The sequence below is a fragment of the Aulonocara stuartgranti genome (genome assembly GCF_965226115.1).
Source record: "Aulonocara stuartgranti genome assembly, chromosome: 7".
Classification (NCBI taxonomy): domain Eukaryota; kingdom Metazoa; phylum Chordata; class Actinopteri; order Cichliformes; family Cichlidae; genus Aulonocara; species Aulonocara stuartgranti.
Window position 1 is genome coordinate 4,711,951 of NC_138945.1, and position 18,067 is coordinate 4,730,017.

Below are 18,067 nucleotides of genomic sequence, written 5' to 3' on the forward strand. Positions count from 1 at the left end.
TCACCATGACAACAGCACTCCCTGGAGCATGCTGTGAGCAGAGCGACGTCACTGGCCTTTGCATGCTCCTGTGTGTCTGCGTTCGTGTGGCACTCGCTGGATCGAGAGCTGGTCCTGCACAAGCTGCTGTGTGTGAGAACCAGAAGCAGGAAATGAGCACAGAAGACAAAGATGAGACAAACGAGTGACAGCGAGGAAAATTTAAAGATGCGTAGATGCACGAAGGGTGTAATCGCTCTGATGTGCACTCCAACACTATTTTAGTTTCTGCCAGATGGCTTTATTGCTCCTATCACTATTTCTTCACCACAGGCCCCTGAGCTGTGTGTGTGTGTGTGTGTGTGTGTGTGTGTGTGTGTGTGTGTGTGTGTGTGTGTGTGTGTGTGTGTGTGTGTTGTCCTTGTGTGTCACTCAGAGCTCTGTTCTTTCTCCTAAATATCAAAAGGGCATTTATCACTGATAGGCTCCATTCAGCTGCTGCACCACACCGTGCTGCCCAACAATCACGGGTGGATTAGAAAATAACCGTCTCAAATGAGCACAGACGTGTAAAACAACAGTCCTGATTGTAAGACCAGCACAGCACACAGACCAATGATGTCTGTTTGTACCTGTGTGTGTCATAAACGGTTTGTTTTTCAGAGGTTTTGCTTCAGTTCGTTCAGATTTTGGTTTGATTTAATATTTTAGGTCATTGCAGTGGGTTTGAGGACAAAACTTTGGACTGTTTTACATCTTTTCATCACATTTTTTTCTCATTTTATTCGTTTGTTATCATTTGTCTTCTTTCTTTTTGCTGCTCACGTTCCATATTGTTCAGATTGTGTGTTTTACATCTGTTTTTGATGCTTCATGTGTCAATTTAGGTCACTTTGGGTAAAATATAGGTCATATTGTACCCATTTGTCAATATTTTGTGTCTCCTTTTTGTGTCTTTGCAGTAATCATAGATAGAATAAAAGTTGCACGTAGTTTCTGGGTCTGAAAAGTCTGTTAAACCTAATTAATCCAATTTAATGGCCACCAAGGGCAACAGCTATGGTTCCAAAATGATTTCCTATAGAAGTTTGAGAAAGTGGCTCTCTGACTTTAAATATGTAAACACTTTGCTGCTGAGCTAGTGGTCTCAGTCACTCATTTTGGTTCATACCAAGTTTCATTTAAATCTTGGTCATACTATGTTTCACAAGGGAGAATTATAGCTACAGGGTAGACTGGTCTTACAACCTGGGATCAAAGTCTTTAGTCTAAACAGCAGCCCCATTCATCTATACTGTCCATAGCAGTAAGTGGCATCTTCTTCACCCTGGATGTCAAATGCTGACAAGGTTCTATCAAGGTTGGTCATGTCTCCGGCATGCACAGGATAAAGCGAGGTGCATTTTACTCTCAACTCATCACTGAGGGTCACCTGGAAATGCAAGCATCACTTTTCATCACCCAGGGTTAATGTTGTGAAGGCGGGTAATGTGGTTGCTTTGTGGGTCATCTTATTGCTGAAGATTTTCTCTCATCACCTTGTAATATAAAGATAAATGACAAGACTTTTGTAATGAATTGGTGCTACAGTATATAAAAGTGGATTGGGAAGTGAATCTTGAATTGTTCCTAAATTTCAAAGGATATAATCTCCAAACTAAGGTGGGACTATATTTGGTATTCCAGTCCGAACACTGCAGAAATGACTACAAATAATTGTTATTGTCACTTTCTTGTGATCATGTAGATTTTTAAGTCATTTAATTGGGGTTTTACATGTTTTCATCTGTTATTTACCTCCTTTACAAATATTTACTTGCTTTATTTATTTATTTATTCTGTGTTGGAACTGCTGGCTTATTTTGGCGATTTGAATCCCTGTTGCCAATGTTCCTGTTGATTTTCAACAGTTGTGTCTCTTATGGGTCTCATTTTGGTTGTTTGGTTGCTCATATTTCCTTGAATCCCCGAACCTGTGATTCAGTACTCCAGTTCGTAATCATCCGACACATCAGTATTCACTCAAACAATGCATGTGTTCTGTGCCTCACCGACACGTCACGCGCACATACTGCTGATGAGTTCGAACAATCACGAGTGAACACGACATTATTGACCTTCCATATTGTCCACGCAGACTGCTGGCGCTCGCACACAGTTTTTCTCCTGTTTATCCAGACAGACGATATTGATCGGGGCTGAGGGGGGAATTCTCTGAAATGAAGCTCTCTGAGTGAACTTTAGCAAACTGCAGGTCCCAAGCTGACATATTCATTTATCACTGACATCCTGGCTGTCAATCAGAGCGTCCTAATGAGCTCACAGTACAGCGAGGTGCGCATCCTATTAGGTGATTGTTTGAGCGTGTTACTGGAGAAATTGTTAGCTTGAGCTGTACTCCAAAGCTACATTATTATACAGTGTCGCTTTTCCTGCATCATATTGGCTTCGTGAAGCCAGGGAGATGAAAACAACAAAGAAAATATCAAAATTTAGTCCTGATATTGTTCCAAGTATCCCCCACATTGCGTCATAAATGGTATTTTGCCTTATTTTAATGGCACTGATGATTAAGTATGTAAACGAGTGAAGGTAATTTTGAAGTGTCATTGTTTTTGTCTCATTAAGGGATAAACTCCCACACTGCTCTCTGATTAAAGCACCACTCAGCGCGTTTGTGTTGAAATTGCACTCTTGCTGCAAGTTTTCATCTCTCTAATGTAAAACAGGGCATTGCCGATGATTCATTAATGGCAGGAGGCGCTAAATAGTTTAAAAAGCCACTTTACTAAAAAAAAATAATGGAGGTCACATAGTTTATCCTTTGGCACAGAAATTAATAAAGTCATTTTAAATGGTTATGGTTATGAAAATAACCATAACTGTTGTGTGTTTGCTACGACAGTTTTCAGCTGGATATTGCGGTCAGGGTCAAGATGTACCTTCCCTTTTTTTTTACAGGCAGATTTTAAAGGTGCATTAAGGCACATTTTTATATTAAAACGCAGGTTAATTTAACACAAAAGACGTCAACAGTAATGAACATCTGTTTGTTAGACTTTTTTAGTGCTTGTTTTGGTTCTCTGACCCACAAATTCAGCTGCCATCATAACAGCGTATGTGTACCTCATATAAACCCCACAGTGAATGACACAAAGCAAATCGCTGCCACAGTGACATGTTTAATAGCGGAGCAACTCCACAGCGCAAAACTGATGATTGATTGATTTTTACAAACAACATCATCAAACTAAAATATTTTGGTAACCTAGCCAAATGGGGAATTAGCTTTTTAAAGTGCAGCATGTTTATTGATGTTAACATGTCTATTATAACGTCTAAAAAAAAAAAAACAACTGTGCAGAAGCTGTTTGTTTGCTGGTTACACCTGGCTGTGGATCAAATTCCTGAGTTTGACTCACGCTGCAAACAGAATAAGCACAAAAAATAGCAGCACGAACAAAGTGGTGTTTATTAACATGCAGATTGCTCGACTTTCAACAGTATTTATTGGTTTTTGTACTTTTTATAAATAGATTTTATTTGATAACGAAGCAGCTCTTCTATAGAAAACTCCTGCACTCCCTGTCATGTTAGATTTTCCACATCTCCCAGTCTCCATCAGTTTATAATGCTAGACTTTCGCCTCACTGATTGAAACTGCCAAATACTTAAAGAGATACAAGAAATCTTAATTTAAACGCATTTTAGTGAATGCAGGCTGACGCTAATAATCTCCACTTAGTTAACGTTGCAAAAATAATAATCTGTGGAGATAATGGTACCAGACAGTTACTGAAACCAACCAAATAGTGGTTGAAAATGCAATTTTACCAGTTCACCTACTAATGTGGCTTTATTCAAATACATATAGAAAAAAACCTGACCATCGAGCGACTCAGAAGAAAAAAGCCACAAGCTCATAATTTCAGAGCCTGTATCATGAAACTCATGTACAGGTCTGTGAAAGGCAGCCGTATGGTGAAAATATAAACACAAGTTATGATTTGAGTGCTGTTTCTGTTCCTTCAAGCACAGTTTAAAATTCAGAGTCTGAAGAGGAACAGGAAATGATCTGCCATCACCGGCTTGTATCTCTTTCTGCTCTCCCTGGTTTGCACCTCACAGACAGCTTCTTACTTGAAGCACCTCTAAAACAAAGCTGAACTGAAGGCTTTATTACTGATCCCTGGTTTATTTCATATTGTTCTGGCCCACAGCACTAAACCATCCATGCAACACTGATCAGTTAAAATGATTCAGCTGCTTGGCCACCTGACCTGTGCCACCTGCCTCTGCAGCCTGTTATGGAGCAAAAAACGATTTTCTAGATTTTATTTAAGTGATAGTTGAGCAGTGTCATTAAACACAAGGGGGGTTGTGTAAATTCAAGCTTTCCTGTGCGAGAGATAAAAATACAGATATAATATTTGTCCTCATTAGTCGACATTGATCCTCTGGTGAAATCTCGGCGGCAGTAGGATTTTAGAAACAAACAGAAGTGCTAATTAGCAGACATCAGCTCCCCTAACAAAGGAATTATCTGCAGTACAAGCTGACTTGTATACCTTTTTTAAAAATATTGTGTGCCTGTACCTTAACGTGTGTGTGTTTCCAACATGTGTGTGTCTGCTGACGTTGTCACTGTTCTTTTTCCGTCGCTGTATTTCTGTCTCTTCCTGCAAGGCGACGTATTTGGCTATAAATTATGCACCGCTGAGCTTCCCCTGATAAGGCCAAATGTGACGGTTTGTGCTCGTTGATCTATCAGCTCTGACTGAGGTTTGTTTTTCTGGGTGTGGTCGTTGATGCAGCTTTCAAAAGGTGAACTCCCCACAGAAGCTGAGGAAAGTGGAAGCTTTTAAAGGCCGTGGGATCGAGGATTTTAACGCTTAAAGCGGCAAAAAAGATGAATACAATGGGTAAAGACTTCAGCAGAGTTAAAGGTTGATGATAGGATGATGTAATCGGGCCAGTGTGGATACTTTAGTTATGGACAAAAACTAATTCTTATGGTGTTCAGTTAAGTCTTTACTTATCAATCCCAAGCCCACCTTATGGGAGCTTTTGCCAGACTTCCAGCGCTTTTTCAAGTCATTATATAATTCATTGAATAAAGTTGTGTTGCCGGTTCAAATTTTGGGTGCTCATTAAGTGACGTAGGAAAAAAATTGCAACCAGAGAATTTAAAATTGCATTTACAGGGAATGAAATAAGTATAATATGAAGGGAAATCAAAATGACTGAGATTTATAATAAATGTTTTTGAGAAAAAAAAAGTAAATGTTGATAATCGCTGTATGTGTGACAGTGTTTGAGGAGAGAGGGTACATGCAGACGTATAGACACGCATACACTAAGAAGATGTGCCTATAATATATCATTTTCTACTCTGTGAGCTTTAATCACCATCAAGCAACCATCAAGGTCAATTTGCAGCAGGAAAAGAAAATGTGAAAATTAGAAACAAACAAATGAAAACATGTGGTACAAAAACGTCCTTCGTTGAAATGAATGAGCGTTTTTAGCTGGCATTTGCTAATTTTCTCTTCCTTTTTTTTTAAGATCCTGTGCTCTGTTGGATCCAATCGAAAGAGCATTAATCTCCCCACAGGTGATAATAACACCATTTTTACATAAAATCACATTGTCTTTATCTGTGTGAGGTATAATTATGATACAAACTTAAAGCCAGAAAATACCTGTTCTAATCATCATTACACAGCACTATCATCATAATTTACTGATGGAGTTTTTGAATGTTATGATTTCTGTGTTCGTTGTATTGGCACACCAGCATCTCTCCATATAAACTGCTGTAGACTGTAACTTTCTCTGTGTGATTGTCGTACTTGCACCTCTCGTCCTAGCTGTGCTGCTTGAGTTTTATTATGCAACTGTTAATATTGAATTGTTTGGAGTTGAGTTATGATACTTAAACCTGCTAATATTGACTTGCTTATGCCAGTGAGAGGCTGATGAATCTGAATTTGAACATGAGCAAGTCTAGCAGAAAGTAGTGAGAGGATTTTCTTGCATGAGTGAGTTTTGAATTATCCATGTATTTTTTTTCTTCCTGAAACCTAAAACGAGCAGCCAGAAATAGCACATTTTAATGAGCAGTGGCTGCAAATTGCGGCTTAAATGCCAGGCGGCATGGAGTCAGTGCAATGAGTGAATTTGTCTGGATTAGAGTTTTTGTGCAGGGGGTAAGCTCTCTGTTTGCTTCCTTTTTGTTTATTCACTCTCTGCTTGCTCTTCCTTTTGCTTATTCTAAATGCATATCAGAGTTTCATCGATATTTGAGAACAATGAAATAATTACCTTCTGTCGTATATCTTAAAAATACAATAAACAGTGTTGTAATGTGTGCCGTAACACTGCAAGGTTTAAAAAGTTTGGTTGACTAAAATCATACCTCTTCAATGAGTCGATGAGGTCATGGATGGATGGATGGATGGATGGATGGATGGATGGATGAATGGGTGTATGGATAAATGGACAGAGACATGGATGGATGATGAATGGATCAATGGCTAGAGAATGATAAATGAAGGATGGATGGATCAATGGATGGATGATGATGGATGGATGGAGATGGATACATGATGGATGGATCAATGGATGACTGATAGATGAATGATGATGGATGGATGGTGATGGATCAATGATGGATGGATGGATGGATGGATGGATGGATGGATGGATGGATGGATGGATGGATGAAAGGATGGATGGAGATGGATACATGATGGATGGATCAATGGATGAATGATGGATGAGATTAGGTGGCTGTAGCTCAGGTAGAGGAGCTCAGCTGCTGATCAGAAGGTTGGTGGTTCAATCCCTGGCTCTCCAGTCTGCATGCCAAATATCCTTGGGCAAGATACTAACCCCCACTTGCTCTCTGATGCATCCATCGGAGTATAAATGTGTATGAATGTTAGTTAGAAAGCACTGCAAAGTATAGACAACAGTGCTTGTGTGTATGGGTGAATGCGGCGTGTTGTATAGAGGGCTTTGAGTACTCCACGAGAGTAGAAAAGCTCTATATAAGAATCATTTCTCATTATAAGAAACATTTACCATTTACCAGTCCATGGATGGTTGGATCAATGGCTAGAAAATGGATAAATGAAGGATGGGTCAGTGGATGATAGATGGATAAATAATAAATGGGTAGATGGATGGATGAAAAGGGGTGAGGGTGCTATCTTCTGTCTGCTTGCTTTTTTGAGAAAGTGAACTAAAAATAGATATGGAAATATAGTATTTGGAGCATAATAAATGTTTTTTATTATGCTTGTTATTTCAAAATATAATCATATAAACTCCCTTTAAACCATACTTAACCAGACATACAAGATGCCACAGGGATGTCACCCACTGGTTTTTGAGTGCACAATACTAAAATACTAAAAATATGCTCTATAGCACTGAAGGTCACATTATTTATCACATAATTTCATCAAAAACAAAACCAAAGAAGATGGGTCCTGTTCAGTGACTTGGTGAGGCCTAGCAAATAATGGCTAAAGTCGCCTTTCTCAGTACACCTGTCTGCCTCACCGGTGCCATTCAGCCTATGGACAGGTTAGCTCACAGTTTTAAGGCCGACCAAAGTTTTTTTTTTTTAAAGTGCTGCAAAGTTTAATCCCAAAAAGTGCTACCTCTTTTCTCCATATGTCCAGTGAGAATTGAAGTGTGGACTTCCACATGTTAGACTTAAAGACAGTCAGTAAAACACTGCCGTCATATGCCCCTTATGCCCACTGGTGAGTCAGCAGGTCATCTCTTTATATCTTTTCAGGTCAACCATCGCAGCAGGAAGTCAGCAAGTAGTAGCACAGGCAGCTCCTCTGTCATAATACGAATCATTACAGTATACAAAGGTTTCGACCCTACACAAGAAGATTACAAGGATGGAAGAGGTGGTAATTCTGGGAGAGATGTCCTATTCAGAGAATGAGCCTGTCTGACAAAAGAGCTTCATTTGGGGAGAAAATAGTAGACAGTGGTGACAAACAGCTCCCACAGACATGTTTTGCTGGAAAGTCTTCTATCCTAAATAGATTTAAAAAAGCAGACCCTTGACAAAAAGAAAGATGAATACGTGACAGCCTGTGCTGTCTTTGGACCTGTGGAGGTGTGATTATACAGTCCAAATACAGAATGAAAAGTTTCATTCATTTGGTGAGCTTTGTCAGAATTGCTTTACCTACTTTCTGCTTTAATATGGATTGTGAGTATAATATGCACGCAGCATTTCTCCACGGTTACAGCAAGTTTATAGTTGTCTTGTTGCACAGCAAATGAGACAAGGTTCATTCAAAAGCATGGGTTGTTCCACTGCCCTTCTCTGCTGGGCATATGATGTTACACCAAGGTCAGCACTCTCTTTGTCTTCCTAAACTCGCCTGTTGACATGAATGAATTAATCTAGTCATTACTTATTCATGTCGGTGGGATCAATTCTCTTCCCTCTGTTGCCTATGCTGATATTAAAGTTGGTTAAAAAGCATTTAGGGTTGGAATTTCTGGTTAAGTCATCTGCGGGCTGGAAGAACGACGTGGTTAATGTCCTTTCCTTTGTGATACCCTTTTGTAACAACAATTACTGATTCCACGATGAGCTGTTTCCACAGCCCTTCTCCTATTTAAACATAGACTTTAAATTATTTAAACACTGCGGGCCAAAAATTTCTGTGGTAGTGGATTTGTGTGTGCTCGTGCACTAAGAAATCTCTTTGTTTCAGCTTCAGGAGCTTTGTAGTCGTTAATATCATCGTATCTTTCAACTCTTTAGTTTATATAATATTTATGTTCTGAGAAATATTCAAATGCAAGTCACCTTTTCTCCTTTTTTTGTATATACTTACTTTTCCATGAGGAATATAAATGTGTTATCTTTTCAGAATCAAACACAACACTTTTAAGTGGACCTGTTACTGCAGCACTGCTGACAATGAAAGTGGGCCAGACTTTATTAAACTTGCAGGCGAGTGACTGAAACAGCTACCAGTGAGAATGACAAATGCCATTGATTGGCTCATGGCGTGGTAGTAAATACATAAAGTTGTTTTCTAGGTTACTGGAATGTCTGTAAGCGACCTGCCGGTAGCTTCAAAGTGATGTCCGATAAACAAATCACTTCCAGTGTAGATGCAACATAAGTGTAAGCAGGCTACAAAGTCAAGTTTAGCTGCCATCCATGCAAATCAGCTGATTTTAGTGCCAACCCACATCAGCCGATTGCTCCTTCTGCACATCCAACTGACTATCTCGTGCAGCTGCCGCCATTTAACCTGTTTTAGCCTGCCCACTATTCATCTCCAACCCACCCACACCCCAGTAGTATGACCACAGTCTGATCAACTGCTTGTCTTCTGAAATAGCTTGAAAAAAATACATCCCATAATGTGTTGTTGTCAGGAGTATGTCGTACTCGCTGTCATACATTATTCTTTCTTCTTGTAAGACGAGACAAACTACAGTAAATAATTTTGCCTGTAGCTTACAAGCCTCTGTGGGGATGTGCTGTTATTATGCAATTACAGTCATTCTGACATGTATGAGTTTCACTCCCAGTGGAATAAAGTCAATTACTGATCCCCTGCTTCTTTTTCCTTCTCTCCCGCCTTTCCTCTGTCGATGTGCTTCTTTCTTCAGGTTTGGAGGAAATGCTGATGTTGAGTGGATACCCCCTGCAGAGGTGGTTTGAGTCCTCGCAATCATAGATCCGTCATCAAGGGAATAGCTTTCATCATGACAACTGCCTACCTCGAGACTGCGCTCCTTGACCCCTCCTGTGGAGGGTGTAATTACTGAGGGAGGGGCAGCAAGACTGAGATAAGCTTTCCTGTGAAGATAGAAATCATCCAAACCATGTAGTGTTCCTTTCTCCAAGGAATGGGGGAGGGTCTACATTTGAGTCTGATCTTTTTTCATTTATTTCTGCTTATGTAATTAGTGGAAGAGATTTTGTGATTGATTATAGTGTATGTGGGCGTGGACGTGCAAGGTGAGGAGAAAGTGACGGACAGAAAGAGAGAGAAAGAAGGAAAGAGATGGTCCTCCACATCACCCCGTATTCCAGTGCCTGTCTGCACTTCTTGGATGGCTTGTCGTGGAGCCTGGTGTTTCCCTGCTACTGGTTCCTGGACCGGCTCCTGGCGTCCTGTGTGGCCACCTCGCTGGAGAAGCGACAGCGCTCCCAGGACCCCTGCTCCTTCCTCACGTTATGTGTGCTGATCTCCGCACCCCTTTACCTGCTCCTCCTCCTCGCCTCCTTGCCCTTTGCTCTGCTGGGCTTCATCATCTGGGCTCCCCTGCAGGCAATCCGCCAGCCCTACCTGTACACCTACTGCAGGTTAGTGCCAACATGGCTATATTATTTATCACTGCTGCTGTTTCTGTGAATTTACAGGGCTCTGAAAAAGTATTTTTACCAAACTTGATTTAAACATTTAAAGGTTTCAGATCATTAATCACATCCTAATAGACAAAGTTACCCAAACAAGTACATAGTACAGTTTTTAGATGATTTCATTTATTAAAAAAACGCTATCCAACCTTACCTAGCCCTATGTAAAAAAAATAATTGGAATAGTGGTGACGGAGTGGCCGGCCTAGCAAAACTACTCCAAGAGTGAAGGTTTCATAGTGGCCTGGCCAAATTGAGATGCTTTGGCATGACCTTAAACAGGTCCACAGAGATATGAAAGACTTGTTTGAACTTATTACAAATGCTTAATACTAGTTCTCGCTGCCAAGGTCCAGGTAGGCTGGGTAGTTTCTTTCCATTAATAAATCATAGCATCATTTAAAAAACGCCTTTTTTATTTACTTCTGTTTTATATTTTATTTGTTTAATCTGAAACATGTAAGTGTGACAAAACTGCAAAAATGCTTTTTCACAGCACTGTACATAATATCTGATTTTGTAAGGATGTAGTGTCTTTTACTTTAGACAGTATTATGTAGAGTGACCTAACTGTTTTAAGGTAACACAATCTTTTCCTGCTTAAGGTTTCTACAGGTGAGGAGGGCAGACCTACAGCCAACCATGTAGGCCTTTCTTTGTCCTTGCAGTGGTTCAGTTTAAAGATGACCGGATGAACGCACTTTATACCGGTTTACACATTTTAGACTGGCTTTCAACTAAACTGTGAATGAAAATGAGGCCCTGGATCAATGTAACGTGAAAAATGGGCCGAGCAGTTGTAGAGTCATGCTTCATTTTTCATCTATGGAGCCAGTTGTTCACAGGGGTTGGCTATTTCAAGAAGGAGAAAATGAAGTCATTATCTTGTGTAAATAGTTTGCTCGTGGGTCTGCTTTCCAGCTGCAAGACTCCATCAGCTCTCAGTGGGTGTTTCGTTATCCAAACACCCACCCAAGTGGCAACCCGCCATAACCACAAAATGGGAAATACAGTATTTAGCTCTGTTTGCTGTGGGACAGCAGCACGATCTTCCTATAATTAGCAGTTTAGAGATGGCAAATGTAAAATGTGAGTTTCTAGTATTTTAAGTATTGTTTCAACAGTCACCTAGTAACAGTTTATTGTATATTCATGGATAACGTCTTTAAAAAGGTAAAAAGCACCGATGGCAGTAGAGTTCAGGGCCAGAAGCATAAAGAGGGGGTAGAGTAGAAATGGTAGAGTGAAAATAGAAAATGTAATACATAGTATGTGTACATCACATAATAATCATTTGAGAGTAAAACAGATAAAAACAAAAACAAAAAACAGACAGGCTGCTATGATGTGTGCATGTCTGTTTTTATTCCTAAACCCTCTATAATTAAAATCGCACTATTATTATGAGAAGGGCTAAAAGTTGTAAGGCCCGGTTGCACCTTGTGGGGTACACTGACATAACTGTTTGATCCAGTTTATTTTTCTCCACAGAGTCTCAAGGACAGCCTAGCTGCTTGGTGATAGTACAGAATTAACTGTGTTCTTATCTGAAAGATGGTAAAAAGAAAATTGGATAACACGACATCCTAAGAACTTACTGAATTTACGTATAGCTTTGTTATTCTTGATATGCTGCAAAAACATCTCACATAATAAATGTATTTGTATTTCATGCTACTGACAACTCCTGAAAGATTTCTGCATGAAAACAAGTTTGTCTCAACAGTATTTTCATAACACTCATCAAAGACAAGGCTCTACAATTCAACATTTCATTGCATCAAAGTATACAGCACCAAGTTTGGGTGGCCAGATGTGTCCAAACTTTGGACTGGTAGTGTAGTAGTATTATTATAACCCCATCTCACCAGCAAAGGGTTTCAAAATACAACAACAAAAAAGAATCTACTTAAATCCAACTTAGATGCACTATTTTTCTACCTTAACAGAGTTAGATATGATCAAGAATACTAAAAGTTTATTCTACCAATTAACAAATAAACAGTTTGGCACAATGTGAGGAAATATGTACAGTAACTAAACTTTTTGTCTTAATTTCCTATTATTTGATGAGTTTTCCCCCCAGGAAGGGCAGATGTTAATTTTAAGTTAACATCTTTCACACTCTGATGTTGGTGAGACCTTTGGAGAATTGGGGAAAAATAAATTCCAAATAGAAAAGATTTTTAAAAGCTGAAAAGCACATGAGTATAATTCTACTCATCACACCCCCACAAACACCTGCTGAAAAACTGACAACAAAGGACCGTTTAAGAAGAAGATGTGAATCCAATTTTTTTTTATCTGTTTCTGGTCTGTTTGGTTGTTTTAGGTTTTCTTAGTTTTACTCGTAGCCAACATTGTTGATTATGAGCCTTCAGTTCTTGTTATTTTGAGTTACTGATTGTGTTTATGGAGCTTACAGTATGTGCACTGTGGCACTTTTGTCTTACATGAACATTCAAGATTAGAGTTAAGGTTCATTTGTGTCCTTGTTTCAGTTTCATTGCTTTAATTTGGCAGTTAATTGTCTCTGTGTGGTACACTGTCTCGCTTTGTTCCATTGTCTAGACTTCCTTCAGCTGTGTCTCATTACCCTTTGGTTTCCACCCTCCCAGTTACCCTTACTGTTTCCACTCAGTCTTTCTCTTAGTGTCTCTGTTGCTTCTCTGTTCTTGTCTGCTCCTTTCCTGCTGTTTCTTTCCTTGTGGATCTTTACATGTCTGGACATCACATCAACCTAATAAAAGTTGTCTTTGCAGCTCAGTTAGTTTGCTTTTAGCATCTGTGTTCAGGTCTTCACAAACTAATGACTCCAGCTGTGCTTTAGGCACCAAAACTACCTGGTCTGGGTTGAATAGATCACTTTTAAAATGTTGATCATGTTAGAATAAAACTTAGTATCATGGAGTCAACTACTACAGCTCAGTTCAGATGGTGTATGATTTCAAAACTTCAGGCGGTGTTTAAGTGGCATACACCATAGGTTTTTAGACAGTAGACGATTTTTGTAGCTTTGCCTCTGCCTACAAGTGGAACAGAATCACTACTGTTTATTTTAGCAAAGTCTGAAGTGTAGACAGCTCTATACTTTGCGCAGGTTCAGCTATCTGCTGCAAAACTCATCAGATGTTGCCTCACAGCAAAACAAACCCAAGAGTTTCTCAAGGCAAATAAATTGGATATTCTTGAATGACAAGTCAGCCAACTGATCAGAACTCAACAGAGAAGCTTTACAGTAACTGAAGAAAAAACTAAAGTAAATGGTTCAGGTTCTGAAATTATTTATTTTATTATTTATTTATTAAATTCACTGTGCTTGTGCACAGATACAAAATTTAAAAAACTGTTTTAATACCCAAATACAAATGGTCCTAACTGCATATGTCTATGTAGACACATCTCTTTAAGTGACAGAAATGTAATCCATTTCTTTAGACTACATTACTGATATAATAAGGTTAATAAGCAGAAACCTCAAAACTGCTCAGCAGCTAATTGCTTTGAGAGATTCTGCTTTAAAAAGTATTTGCATTTGATTAGCTTCCTTATGGCTATAAGACCCTGTGTTTGAAGTATCTGGATTTCTTTAATATTGCTCAGAGTTAGATGACCAGTATGATATTTCTCTCAATGAGTGTAGGCTCAAGATGAAGGTAGAATAAAATGGTTCTCTAAGTATATCTTTTGAAAAAAGAAATCTGGGAAAAATTTCCTTGCTTCTTTTAAAAAAATGCTTTTGCTCCTATTGCCCTATTTTTCTTCTGGTATTATATTTGCATTTAAAGGTTGTTTTTTTTCTGTCTTGTCTAGGCCAGACAAACACCAGGCTGAACAAGGTCAAGCAGGTGCTGGAATTGGGGAATGGAGGCCACAGGGCAGAAGCTTCTGTTTCTGCAGTGCCAATGTTTGCCTTCTGCCTGACTCCCTAGCAAGGTTTAACAACCTGTCAGACACCCACCGGAGAGCACGGGAGGTAGGGAAGAGGATCCGCAATGGTGCCAGCCGACCTCAGATTAAAATCTACATTGACTCACCTACCAACACTTCTATCAGGTATGGAGAGATCAATCCAAACTTCCCTCTGCACTTATCTGCAGTAAATGCCTCTATGTTCATATTATTTCTGTTATGTTTATCAGTGCGGCGTCCTTCAGCAGCCTTGCCACAGGTTTCCGCCGTACCTCATCGTTGGACCAACGTCCAGACCAAACACACACAACCAATGGCCCAGCCGACACCGAAACTGAACCTGCCACCGAGTGCCCGATTCACCCCTCAGGTGCCACTGACTGCCCCGTTCACCCTTCTGTGAATGACCAGGGCTCTGCTGAATGCCCTGTGCACCCTGATGGGGCAGACACTACAGCAGAATGCCCTCTCCACCAAGGGGAGACTAAAAGCAGCTCAGACTGTCCCATTCACACCTCAGGGGAGGCTCCAGACTGCCCCGTGCATTCCACAGTAGCTCAGAGTGCTCCTGGTCATCATGACTGTCCCATGCATGGGGATGGGACCCAGCCAAAACCCGCAACAGACTGTCCGCTTCACACCTCAGGGGTTCAAATTAGCATCAGTGCTCCAGAGCCGGACCCCCAGGAAGAGGAGGCGGAGACAGGGAACCACCGGCCTGGAGAGCACGGAGGGGCAGACACGGGCAGCATGACTGCTTCTCGTGAGTCCCTTGCTCGTTACCATGGAAGTGATGGCGGGATAGGGATATCCTCCAACAACACTCTCTCTCATGTCCCACGCACATCAATATTCAAGCGCCCAGGTCGAAAACGCCGCCACGGAGATGAAACATTCGACCATGACATCTCTGCCTTTTTCCCTGCCAACTTGGATTTCCTGGCTCTACAGGAGGTATTTGACCATGGATCGACTACTAGACTACGGCGCCAGCTGCATCGCTATTTTCCCTACATCCTGAGCGATGTTGGGCGGTATGGCTGGAAAGGCTGCTGCTCCAGGTTCAAATTCCTGAACAGTGGGCTCATGCTGGCAAGCCGCTACCCAATCCTGGATGCACGATACGAGTGCTACCCCAATGGCAGAGGGGAAGATGCACTGGCGGCCAAGGGGGCGCTGTTTGCCAAGGTTTGACTTCATTATCTCTCTCTTTTTCTGCTTTGTTGTTACTGTTATGAGGCACAGGTTTCTCTTTAGTCGGTCTGCTGAGCTGTGTGAAGTAGCAGACTTTCAGCTTCAGAGTCGTGACCACTGGTTTGGTTTCTGAGAGGATGGTCTACTCTTCAAGAGATCCTCTAATATTTCATGTATTTGACCTTTCTTGAAATGCTTTTCACTTCCCTTTGAGGACATTTAGACTCCTTCCAGGAGGCAGAGCATTTGGTTTTAGGTGTTATTATCAGCAGCATTTTAGAGTTCTTTTAGTTGGCTAAATGCATCAGGATAAAAGCAGAACCTACCAGCTGACCATTTTGTTGTCACTATCTTACAAATTAGTCTTTGATTCTAATAAGGTATTATTGGGAGTTCATCAGAACTGGCTTATCCACCATCAGTATAGCAAACACAAGCTCAATATTTAAAAAAAAAGAGGATTGCTGAGGATAAAATCATGTAACATGTTTATTCTTGGAGCAATTCGGCAAGCAAAATAGGCCAAAGTGAATCAACTCCAAGTCTCCATCAGGGTCTATTTTGCTTGCTGAACTCCTCCAAGAATAAACTTCATACATATTTTTATCCTGAACGGTGCCGCAGCAATCCTCTTTTTCTCTGATTGGGAGTCTTAGAATCTCTCCACCTCTTTTCCTGGAATCATTTTCCCACCCACATAGCATTTCTTTTGCATCTGAACTGAAATTCACTTGCGGACCTAATATTTCTCGCAGCAAAGACGTGTCTCCGCTCTGACAACTGCTTGGCGCTACTTCAGCTGTAATCCTGTCATCACTGATGCTGCTCTGGGACTTTGGCATGGCAGTAATTGAATCTGCCCATTAAGTCCATTTAAACTAAATTAACTTATTATACATTTGTGAAAGAGAGTGTGAAAGAAGGCCAGAGAATCAGATCTAAAATGACCTGTCAGCTGCGTACATTAATTATAGATCTCAGTATTGTGGAATCGTAGCGATTGTATGGGGAACATTTTTTAAATGCTTCTGTTATTCTTCCAGGTGTAACAAACTTTGCATAACCCATGTGTGATGCAACTCACACACGTTTTCTACAAATTTGCAACAATGCTGCACTGAGGTAGAAAACACAAATTAAAGCACTTGCTAAATGCATTTGCTTACACCCACACTCATTCACACATCACACATCTGTCACGGTGATGAGTGAATGCACCGCAGTAATTAGTGATCACTCACAGCCTTTCCTCAACGATCACTGTAGTGTCGACAAAAAAATGCTTTCGAGATTTTGTTTTCTTTTTTATTAATGTTTGTTGAAGAATTATCATAATGTTTGTTTTTCAGTGAAGATATGATAACGATAAGCATAATGATATGGCTTTGGTAATTAACGAGAGAAAGCATTGTTTACAAATGTAACTCGATTTTTTTAAACACCGCCAAATCACACTTTTCACGTGTTGGTAATTTAATACAATTACCAATCACTGTGGGCTGCACTTGTATAATTGTATGAATTATTTTGCAATTACTGAGTCTTTCCAGATTCTGATTTTGCATAGTTTTACATAGTTTTGCATAGTTTTACATAGTTTTACATAGGTTTTTAAGGGGCGTTTAATATGAAATCAAAAACAGTTGACTCAGTAGGAAATCAAGAACATAAAGAGCAAAAATGTATTGATTGCAAACAATTATAAAATGTAATAAACAGATATGGATAATATAAAAAATTCTAAATAGAAAATTGGCCAAATGCTAAAACCCGCATCCTAGCAAGCAAAGAAAACATACAACCTTTGTTCTTCTATTTTTTTTTTTTTTTTTTTATTGGCTGATATCATTAGTTTTGACCTGATAATGGATTTGCTATCAGCAAAGCCTGTAAGTCTCATCTGCTGAGATTACTTATTGCCAAAATGTGAGAAAGAACAACAATACACTCTACAATTATATATTCCGTTCGGACTGCAATTATTATGCTCATTTTCAGTTAACATGCATAATGTGTTTCCAATTAACCTGCATTTGAATGTATAACATATAGAAAATGGCTGTTTTAATTTTCCACTGTGAAAAATCTATATGTCAAAACACAAGGACAAGTTTTTGAGGATGACTTGTGATAAAAAAAAAATAATAATAATAATCTCACATCAAAAAGAAATTTATTCCATTACTTTATTTTACCAGAAAGTTCCACTGAGATCAACTCCTGTGATGGCACACCTGTCAATCAAACTGCCACATCTCCAACTCAGTTTAAAAAAAAATCACCCCACTCAGAGTTTTTATGAGGGGCAAAACTATGCAAGAGAGGCCAAACTTGTATCTTTCCCAGGCTGCAAACAAGCTTCCTGATGCTGTAAATCTGGACATGTTTGGTACTCACTTGAAGGTCTTTTGGAGCCACCCTCAGATGGGATTTTTGCCACTTCTGCAAAGATTCATTTTTCAGCTCTGTAGCTTGCCCTGTGGTTTAAACTCAGCGGAGCATTTAGGATTCAAAGTTCTTTCCCTCCATTACTATAGAGGATGTATGTGTTAGAATGAC

At 39.9% G+C, this 18,067-nt stretch overlaps 1 protein-coding gene across 1 annotated transcript in view; it reads left to right on the forward strand.

The window, feature by feature from the left end:
* smpd3 (sphingomyelin phosphodiesterase 3) overlaps nt 1–18,067 on the forward strand; it is a 115,512-nt gene that overhangs the window by 52,192 nt on the left and 45,253 nt on the right. Inside the window, exons 4-6 of the mRNA XM_082541940.1 lie at nt 9,649–10,348; nt 14,216–14,458; nt 14,545–15,502. Coding sequence (XP_082398066.1) covers nt 10,047–10,348; nt 14,216–14,458; nt 14,545–15,502 — 1,503 coding nt within the window. The 5' untranslated portion in view covers nt 9,649–10,046. The remainder of the gene's footprint in view (nt 1–9,648; nt 10,349–14,215; nt 14,459–14,544; nt 15,503–18,067) is intronic.